The sequence below is a fragment of the Hordeum vulgare genome, chromosome 7H (genome assembly GCF_904849725.1).
Source record: "Hordeum vulgare subsp. vulgare chromosome 7H, MorexV3_pseudomolecules_assembly, whole genome shotgun sequence".
NCBI classification, from domain to species: Eukaryota; Viridiplantae; Streptophyta; class Magnoliopsida; order Poales; family Poaceae; genus Hordeum; species Hordeum vulgare.
The window spans coordinates 422011541-422022429 of NC_058524.1; the positions used below are offsets into that span (position 1 = coordinate 422011541).

Sequence of the window (10889 nt, forward strand, 5' to 3'; positions counted from 1 at the left end):
CCCTCATTCCTCAACATGTTAAGCTGCAAAAGTCAACTGAAGAGCTGAAGAAAACGTAACATTTCCAAGTTTTTAGATCAAAACGGAATGGCCACCTATTTCAAACAATGTTGCCAAAGTTCTCAAATCTTGGCATGAAAAACTGTATACCCCCTTGGCAACATGACCATCATGGTACTTTTTTCTTTGAAAGAAAACTATTGACCCCGTTGCAAACATCAAGCAAATGCACACCCCCTTGCAAGCATCCTCGTGTGGGAAACAATCGTGGACGGAATTTCAGTCGCTTGATTCTGACTAGAATGAATCGTCAATATCTCATGATTCTGACTAGAATGAATCGTCAATATCTCATTGTCGAATTATGCTCTTCACAAGATTCCAGACTACCGGCAGATGGTTCAACCCAGTCAGTCGATTCATGTCAATGATTGTGTTCCGGCAAAATTGCAATGGTACATCACACTCCATTACTCCGTACTTACAGAAGATGTTAGCTACTTAGTTGCGCTTGCGCAGACTGTGCCTGAACAATGAACTCAATTGGCAAATAAGCCAGACAAAAATAAATACGGTAGCTTTCATGTCTAACTCTCAAGGGTTTGGCTTAGCGTATCTGGCGATTTTACATGAGCTTCTCTGACAATGATATCCCGTCCATGAAATTCCTGTTGCAAAAGTAAGAGTCGAGGTAAGATATGATAGTTGTCAACATAGTTCCAATATCAACGAGAGTGACAAACAGAAAATGTATACAGAAGCAGAGTGTAATCGGCAAAAACATGAAATGGAGGTGCTTATCATGGAGCTACTGGTAAGCTTCAGCCTTCAGGTTATGCAGAAACTTTCTGATACAAATGTAATCCCATGTTACTTATATAGGACTTCCTTATACAAACTTATGCCAGCTGCAGATTCTGAAGAAGATGCATATATGAAGTTTCTTGAAATAAATTCAACAAGGATTTGCGGTTCCCATTATAATATCAAACTATGACGGAATAAGTAGCAAAATATAGAAGTTGAAGAATTGTACCGTATTGTTAAGCTGCAGAGCAGCCTCAAGCTCTTCGGCTGAAGAAAACGAAAGGAATCCATATACACGACTTCTCCCTCCTTTGCGATCTGTCAGCAGTCTTGTACTAACAACAGTTCCACACTTAGTAAAGTGTTCCCTCAAGTGTTGAGGTTGAACAGACCATGCAAGGTTGCCAACATAGATCTTGTATCGACTTTCAAATATATGGTCCTTCATGGGTGGTGTATGGGACAGGCCGCCGGGATTTCTTCTACTAGCAACGACGTGAGCCGCTAGTTTTACAAACATCTCGCGGCCATCCAGGTCCTATAAGAGAAATATGGAAGTAAAAGAAGCGATTTGTAATTGGATTACTCCAAAGAGCACTTCCATTTCTAGACAATGTGCAAGTTGAGAAGAAACTACAGAGAAAATGAAGCCATTGTATGACTCACAAATCCATCGAGAGCATTGATGGCTGTTCTAGCTTCTGCAAGCGAACGCATCGTAACAAAACCACATCCTCGACTGATCCCGGTCTCGGCATCACGAGAAACCTGCCGGTTGTTAACAACTTCAAATATTAACATCAAAATGAGCCTCTAGAATCTTAATTGGAAGCAACAGGACATTACCCAAGGATGTGACACCCGTCATACGTATCATATCCAATTACCCATATAACTAAGGCAGCAGTTAGAATGTAGATTCTATTCGAGACCTAAACCAGGACATCATTCAACAGATACTAGCCAAATGACACCAAATTCGGGTCACTGGTGTGTCGATCAAATATTACCGATTAATACAGCGCCACGCAAAACATGAAGATGAGAAGCATCTGATATAACCCACCCTTTGTTCATCAGCAGTTTTCAGTAAGATATCGTTGAAACGTAAGTGAAAAAGCTGCCAGTAGAGATTGTAAACATCCAAATAAAGCACGTGACCTATCACCAGTTGTATTAGGAATACACAACTTTCGGGACATCCATTTGAGGGGGTAAGATTTGCCTAAGATGGCTCTCCGCTCCCGCTCCCACCCCGCTCCCGCACCCCACGCCTAGCTTCGCCGCCCGCCTGCCTCCGCCGCCGCTCCTGCACCCCTTCCGGCCGACCCCAAGCCCACGCGATGGCTGCTCCCGCCACCGCTGACCCGAGCTCTCGAGAGAAATTATCATTCAGAACTTCTATGCTCGGCTTTCTCATGATGATCGCACCATGCTTAACACTTCTTGTACCGGTTCTTTTATGAAGAGAGATATTGACTTCAAGTGGAATTTATTGGAGAGAATTAAACACAACTGAATATTGGGAGCTTGAAGAAGGTAAGGAGTCAGGTATGAATTTCACTTTTGATTGCGTTAAATCCTTTGTTGAGAGAAATACTTTTTGTGACTTTAGCGCTAAGTATGGACTTGACTCTGAGATAGTAGCTTCATTGTGTGAATCTTTTGTTGCTCATATTGATCTCCACAAAGAGAAGTGGTTTAAATTTCATCCTCCTTTAGAAGTCAATGTAGTCAAATCCACTCCAGTTGAAGAGAAAGTCATTGCCTATAATGATCCTGTGGTACCGAGTGCTTACATTGAGAAACCACCTTTCCCTGTTAGGATAAAGGATCATTCTAAAGCTTCAACTGTGATACGTAGAGGCTATATTAGAACACCTACACCCCCTGAGCAAATTAGAGTTGAACCTAGCATTGCTATTATCAAAGATCTTCTGTCTGAAGAAGTTGAGGGACATAATATTCACTTTTGTGAAGATGCTGCTAGAATTGCTAAACCTCACGTTAGAGACAAACATAGGCCTGTTGTTGGCATGCCTGTGGTTTCTGTTAAGATAGGAGATCATTGTTATCATGGTTTATGTGACTTGGGTGCTAGTGTTAGTGCAATACCTCAATCCTTATACGATGAAGTCAAAGATGAGATTGCACCTGTTGAGATAGAACCTGCCAATAGAGATACTATTCAGCTTGCCAATAGAGATACTATCTGCCCTGTGGGAATTTTTAGGGATGTTGAAGTCTTGTGTGGTAAAATGAAGTATCCTGCCGATTTCCTCGTTCTGGCTACCGCTCAAGATAGCTTTTGTCCCATCATATTTGGCAGACCTTTTCTCAATACTGTCAATGCTCATATTGATTGTGAGAAGCAAACTGTCACTGTTGGCTTTGAAGGTGTGTCGCATGAGTTCAATTTCTCTAAGTTTGGTAGACAACCTCATGAAAAGGAGTTGCCTAGTAGGGATGAAACTATTGCCTTAGCTTCTATTGTCGTGCCCCCTACTGATCCCTTAGAGCAATACTTGCTTGAGCATGACAATGATATGCATATGGATGAAAGGGATGAAATAGATAGAGTTGTCTTAGAACAATATCCTATCCTTAAGAATAACTTGCCTGTTGAACTGCTTGGAGATCCACCTCCACCAAAGGGTGATCCTGTGTTCGAGCTTAAAAAGTTGCCTGATACTCTTAAGTATGCCTATCTTGATGAAAAGGAGATATATCCGGTCATTATTAGTGCTAGCCTCTCAGAGCAGAAGAAAAGAAGTTACTAAAAACTCTGAGAAAGCACCGTGCTGCTATTGGATATACTCTTGATGATCTTAAGGGCATTAATCCCACTCTATGCGAGCACAAGATCAAAACTGATCCTGAATTCAAACCAGGTGCTGATCATCAAAGGAGATTGAATCCTAAGATGAAAGAAGTAGTAAGAAAAGAAATACTAAAGCTCCTAGAAGCAGGTATTATCTATCCTGTTGCTCATAGCGATTGGGTGAGTCCGATACATTGCGTTCCTAAGAAAGGAGGCATTACCGTTGTCCCTAATGATAAGGATGAGTTGATCCCACAGAGGATTATTACTGGCTATAGGATGGTGATTGATTTTAGGAAGTTGAATAAGGCCACTAGGAAAGATCACTATCCAAACACACACACTTTTGCTTTCTAGACGGTTATTCTGGTTTCTCCCAAATACGAGTTGCACAATCTGATCAGGAGAAAACCACTTTCACCTGCCCTTTCGGTACCTTTGCCTATAGACGTATGCCTTTTGGCTTATGTAATGCACCTGCCACCTTTCAAAGATGTATGATGGCTATATTCTCTGACTTTTGTGAAAAGATTGTTGAGGTTTTCATGGATTACTTCTCCGTTTACAGGTCTTCCTTTGATGATTGCCTCAGCAACCTCGATCGAGTCTTGCAGAGATGTAAATGAAAGGATCGATATGGTTGGCTAGAGGGGGGGTGAATAGACAACGACCACTTTTTAATTAATCTTAGCAAGTAAAGGTAAACACTATACGGGTTCACAAATAATATGACAATGAGGTGAACCCTATAGAAGCTAACAACGAGAGCTATTAAGACAAGTAAGATATAATCACAAGCATAAGTAAATACAAAGTAAAGGATAGAGATAACCACAAGTGGAACCGATGGAGACGAGGATGTGTTACCGAAGTTCCTTCCCTTTGACAGGAAGTACGTCTCCGTTGGAGCGGTGTGGAGGCACAATGCTCCCCAAAAAGCCACTAGGGCCACCGTATTCTCCTCACGCCCTCGCACGATGCAAGGTACCGTGATTCCACTATAGGTGCCCTTGAAGGCGGCGACCGAACCTTTACAAACAAGGTTGGGGCAACTCCACACAAAGCTTGGAGGCTCCCAACTAAACCATGAAGCTTCACCACAATGGAATATGGCTTTGAGGTGACCTCAACCGTCTAGGATGCTCAAACACCCAAGAGTAACAAGATCCGCAAGGGATTGGTGGGGGAATCAACTTTTCTCTTGGTGGAACTGTGGATCTAGTGTTGGGGAACGTCGCATGGGAAACAAAAAATTTCCTACGCGCACGAAGACCTATCATGGTGATGTCCATCTACGAGAGGGGATGAGTGATCTACGTACCCTTGTAGATCGTACAGCAGAAGCGTTAGTGAACGCGGTTGATGTAGTGGAACGTCCTCACGTCCCTCGATCCGCCCCGCGAACAATCCCGTGATCAGTCCCACGATCTAGTACCGAACGGACGGCACCTCCGCGTTCAGCACACGTACAGCTCGACGATGATCTCGGCCTTCTTGATTCAGCAAGAGAGACGGGGAGGTAGAAGAGTTCTCCGGCAGCGTGACGGCGCTCCGGAGGTTGGTGATGACCTTGTCTCAGCAGGGCTCCGCCCGAGCTCCGCAGAAACACGATCTAGAGGAAAAACCGTGGAGGTATGTGGTCGGGCTGCCGTGGAAAAGTCGTCTCAAATCAGCCCTAAAACCTTCGTATATATAGGTGGGAGGGAGGGGACCTTGCCTTGGGGCTCAAGGAGCCCCAAGGGGGTCGGCCGAGTCCAAGGGGGAAGGCCCCCCCCCAAACCGAGTTGGACTTGGTTTGGTGGGTGGGAGTCCTTCCTTCCCTTCCCACCTCCTCTTTTTTTTTCTTTTCTCTTTGATTTTCTTTCCTAGGCGCATAGGGCCCTTTTGGGCTGTCCCACCAGCCCACTAAGGGCTGGTGTGCCACCTCAAGGCCTATGGGCTTCCCGAGGTGGGTTGCCCCCGTGAACTCCCGAACCCATTCGTCATTCCGGTACATTCCGAACTCGAAAACCTTCCGGTAATCAAATGAGGTCATCCTATATATCAATCTTCGTTTTGGACCATTCCGAAACCCTCGTGACGTCCGTGATCTCATCCGGACTCCGAACAACATTCGTAACCAACCATATAACTCAAATACGCATAAAACAACGTCAACCTTATGTGCAGACTCTCGTGGTTCGAGAACTATGTAGACATGACCTGAGAGACTCCTCGGTCAATATCCAATAGCGGACCTGGATGCCCATATTGGATCCTACATATTCTACGAAGATCTTATCGTTTGAACCTCGTGCCAAGGATTCATATAATCCCGTATGTCATTCCCTTTGTCCTTCGGTATGTTACTTGCCCGAGATTCGATCGTCAGTATCCGCATACCTATTTCAATCTCGTTTACCGGCAAGTCTCTTTACTCGTTCCGTAATACAAGATCCCGCAACTTACACTAAGTTACATTGCTTGCAAGGCTTGTGTGTGATGTTGTATTACCGAGTGGGCCCCGAGATACCTCTCCGTCACACGGAGTGACAAATCCCAGTCTTGATCCATACTAACTCAACTAACACCTTCGGAGACACCTGTAGAGCATCTTTATAGTCACCCAGTTACGTTGCGACGTTTGATACACACAAAGCATTCCTCCGGTGTCAGTGAGTTATATGATCTCATGGTCATAGGAATAAATACTTGACACGCAGAAAACAGTAGCAACAAAATGACACGACCAACATGCTATGTCTATAAGTTTGGGTCTAGTCCATCACGTGATTCTCCTAATGACGTGATCCAGTTATCAAGAAACAACACTTTGTTCATAATCAGAAGACACTGACTATCTTTGATCAACTGGCTAGCCAACTAGAGGCTTGCTAGGGACAGTGTTTTGTCTATGTATCCACACATGTAAACGAGTCTTCATTCAATACAATTATAGCATGGATAATAAACGATTATCTTGATATAGGAATTATAATAATAACTATATTTATTATTGCCTCTAGGGCATAATTCCAACAGTCTCCCACTTGCACTAGAGTCAATAATCTAGCCCTCACATCATCATGTGAATTACATTGTAATAAATCTAACACCCATACAGTTCTGGTGTTGATCATGCTTTGGCCGTGGAAGAGGTTTAGTCAGCGGGTCTGCTACATTCAGATCCGTGTGCACTTTGCATATATTTACGTCCTCTCCCTCGACGTAGTCGCGGATGAGGTTGAAGCGTCGTTTGATGTGTCTGGTCTTCTTGTGAAACCGTGGTTCCTTTGCTAAGGCAATGGCACCCGTGTTGTCACAGAACAAGGTTATTGGATTCAGTGCGCTTGGCACCACTCCAAGATCCGACATGAACTGCTTCATCCAGACACCCTCCTTAGCCGCCTACGAGGCAGCCATGTACTCCGCTTCACATGTAGAATCTGCTACTACGCTTTGTTTGGAACTACACCAACTTACCGCACCCCCATTAAGAATAAATACGTATCCGGTTTGCGACTTAGAGTCGTCCGGATCTGTGTCAAAGCTTGCATCGACGTAACCTTTTACGGCGAGCTCTTCGTCACCTCCATACACGAGAAACATCTCCTTAGTCCTTTTCAGGTACTTCAGGATATTCTTGACCGCTGTCCAGTGATCCACTCCTGGATTACTCTGGAACCTACCTGCCATACTTATGGCCAGGCTAACATCCGGTCTAGTGCACAACATTGCATACACGATAGAACCTATGGCTGAAGCATAGGGGACGGAGTGCATATGCTCTCTATCTTCATCAGTTGCTGGGCACTGAGTCTTACTCAATCTCGTACCTTGTAAAACTGGCAAGAACCCTTTCTTGGACTGTTCCATTTTGAACCTCTTCAAAACTTTATCAAGGTATGTGTTTTGTGAAAGTCCTATCAGGCGTTTTGATCTATCCCTATAGATCTTAATGCCTAGAATGTAAGCAGCTTCTCCTAGGTCCTTCATAGAGAAACTCTTATTCAAGTAATCCTTTATGCTCTCTAAAAACTCCACGTTGTTTCCAATCAGCAATATGTCATCCACATATAATATTAGAAATGCCACAGAGCTCCCACTCACTTTCTTGTAAATACAAGATTCTCCAACCACTTGTATAAACCCAAATGCTTTGATCACCTCATCAAAGCGTTTGTTCCAACTCCGAGATGCTTGCACCAGTCCATAAATGGATCGCTGGAGCTTGCACACCTTGTTAGCATTCTTAGGATCGACAAAACCTTTGGGTTGTATCATATACAACTCTTCCTTAAGGAAACCGTTAAGGAACGCCGTTTTGACATCCATCTGCCAGATTTCATAATCGAAAAATGAAGCTATTGCTAACATGATTCTGACGGACTTAAGCATCGCTACGGGTGAGAATGTCTCATCGTAGTCAACTCCTTGAACTTGTGAAAAACCCTTTGCCACAAGTCGAGCTTTATAAACGGTCACATTGCCGTCAGCGTCCGTCTTCCTCTTAAAGATCCATTTGTTCTGAATAGCCTTGCGGCCCTCAGGTAGTACCTCCAAAGTCCACACTTTGTTCTCATACATGGATCCTATCTCGGACTTCATGGCTTCTAGCCATTTGTTGGAATCTGGGCCCAACATTGCTTCTTCATAATTTGCACGTTCATTGTTATCTAACAACATGATTGATAAGACGAGATTACCGTACCACTCTGGAGCAGCACGTGGTCTCGTCGACCTGCGTGGTTCGACAAAAACTTGAACCGGAGTTTCATGATCATCATCATTAACTTCCTCCTCAACCGGCGTCGCAACGAAAGAGGTTTCCCCTTGCCCTGCGCCACCATCCAGAGGGATGAGAGGTTCGACAACCTCGTCAAGTTCTATCTTCCTCCCACTCAATTCTCTCGAGAGAAACTCCTTCTCGAGAAAAGCTCCATTTTTAGCAACAAACACTTTGCCCTCGGATTTGAGATAGAAGGTGTACCCAACTGTCTCTTTTGGGTAACCTATGAAGACGCACCTTTCCGCTTTGGGTTCCAGTTTTTCAGGCTGAAGCTTTTTGACATAAACATTACATCCCCAAACTTTAAGAAACGACAACTTTGGCCTTTTGCCATACCACAGTTCGTATGGTGTCGTTGTGACATCCTCGACTTTTGCTACAGTAATTATTGTAATTAAGCTACAGTGACCACCCGCTAATGATGCCACGTCATCGAATTTCCATCTCAGACCCGCGTTGATTCGAGTCTGTCCGGATCCAAAAATTTGAAAACAAAAGAAAAGTATTTTATAAATTCATGTTAAGTATCAAAAGAATATATATGTAAAAAAGAAAGTATTAAAAAAAATAATGATAAAAGAAAGAAAAGAAAATTGAAAGAAAGAAATAATAATAAAAAAAGAAAACAAAATAAAACAAAACAAAACAAATCAAAAAAAAGGGGAAAACCAACCGGCCCAACTGGGCCAATAGGCCCAGCCGGCCACCCCCCATCCCGCAAACCCTAGCCCCCCTAGCGAGGGAGCCGCCGCCTCCTCCCACTCGCCTCCCACGCGCCGTCAGCCTCCCCCTCGTGGGGGGCCCCACCCCCACGACAGCGCCTCCCACACCCCCTCTCGGTCTCCCTTCCTCCCCCCACGCCAGATCCCCACGACCCCTCTCCCTTCCCACGACCCTCCTCCCGTCGCCCTCTCCCCCACGCCGATCCCCACCGAGCCCCTCTCCCATCACGCCGCGCCCCTCCTCCCGCCATGCAGCCCTCTCCTCCTCCCGCGGCAGCCTCCTCCCACGGACTCCTCCTCCTCCCGGCGCCCTCCCCACGGCCTCCTCCTCCCCGGCGGCCCCCTCACGGCCTCATCCTCCCGGCCGAGCTCCTCCTCCTTCCCGGCGCAGCCCCCCCCTGGCCCTTCTTCTCCGCGGCGAGCCCCGCCTCGGCCTTCTCCCGCTTGGCCGGAGGGACGGCAGGAGACGTATCACCTCGCTGATCCGCCGGCCTCGCGCACGCACCACCATCATCACCGTCCCTTCAACACCGGAACCACGCCGTCTCTCCGCCCTTCCTCGCGAACTCCGGCTTCATCGGGCCGTCTCGCTCACCGCTCGGTGAGCCCCTCCTCGGGCTCCTCCCACCATGTCGATCTCCTCGCTCGTCCCGGTTCCGTTCCTCGCAAACGGGACCTCGATCCGTCGACGGTAGACTCCGGTAGGAGGATTTGAACTTTCGGTTCTTCTAGGTGGAGTTAGCACAGAGTTGTTCTCTGTCTGTTAACAAATAAAAACAAATGATGTATTAGATGCGTATGTATGTATGTATGTATGAGATGTGATGTATGTATTTGCGTATATGGATATTTAGAGGAATACGGTATTTGTACGGTTAGGTATCTAATAAAACAAATGAGTAAATGGCCTAGGGTAACTTACCGGTGGGGCCAATGCAACCGCTGTCTATGACAGGGAGGCCCCACGCGATAGTTAATATAAAAAAATAAAAATAATGTTTTTATTAAATAAATAAATAAATAGATATATTAGTTAAATTAATTAATTAGAATAATTAGAGTATGACACGTGGGTCCCCCACTAAATTAATCTGATTAATTAATATTTAATCTTAAATAAAACTTGTGCCTATGACGTTCGGGACCCGCTGGTCAGTTGACCGGTCAAATGTTGATGTCAGCATGACATCGCGATGATGTCATAATAGGTTTTTATTAAATCTTTTAAATCTGTTTTTAATTCCTAAATAATTAATAAAACTTTGAAAATTAATATTAAATAATCCGTAGGTCAGACCAAAATAATTTCAACATGAAAGTTGATCAGCAGAGCGAGACGAACCCAGATACACGACCCGTTCGTCTGTCACGCGTCCCTAGCATAGCAAACATGGAACTTATCCATCGTTTCCAGTGTAACCGGTAGTAGCCCGAGACCCGGAAAATATCGTCAGATATTCTTCCGACCCGTCTATGACGGATGTTGCTGCGTTAGCTCATGTCTAGCCTGCATCTTTCCATGTCATGCTTTGTGTTGCATCGGTGCTATTATTTATTGTTTCTTCCCCCTCTTCTTACCGGTAGACCCGAGACGACGCTGCCAGTACATCTACGACCCTCGCGATCGCTCCTTTGCCGCAGAGCAGCAAGGCAAGCAAACCCCTTGATCATTCCTATATCGCCTATGTATTTCTTTCTATTGCTTGCATTAGTATTTTGCTACTTGTAGTTAGATCCTATATCCGATGCATAGCCTGCTTTTGATGAACTG

The 10889-nt window shown here is 45.0% G+C and overlaps 1 protein-coding gene across 1 annotated transcript; it reads right to left on the reverse strand.

The window, feature by feature from the left end:
* Window positions 1-397: 397 nt before the first annotated feature.
* On the reverse strand, window positions 398-1912 carry LOC123407255 (28 kDa ribonucleoprotein, chloroplastic). Its single transcript, XM_045100349.1, has 3 exons — window positions 1474-1912; window positions 1037-1345; window positions 398-668 (listed from the first exon to the last, which is right to left on the reverse strand). Exons 1-3 carry the CDS (start codon window positions 1606-1608, stop codon window positions 588-590), a joined length of 525 nt encoding a protein of 174 aa, XP_044956284.1. The 5' UTR covers window positions 1609-1912; the 3' UTR covers window positions 398-587.
* Window positions 1913-10889: the final 8977 nt, after the last annotated feature.

Bases quoted from the DNA above. Each gene is read 5' to 3' on its own strand.
- LOC123407255 (XM_045100349.1), bottom strand. From the start codon at position 1,608: ATGTTAATATTTGAAGTTGTTAACAACCGGCAGGTTTCTCGTGATGCC. The intron at 1,346-1,473 runs GTGAGTCATACA...TTTCTCTTATAG, and splicing joins TCAATGCTCTCGATGGATTT to GACCTGGATGGCCGCGAGAT. The intron at 669-1,036 runs GTACAATTCTTC...CTTTTGCAACAG, and splicing joins CTCTGCAGCTTAACAATACG to GAATTTCATGGACGGGATAT.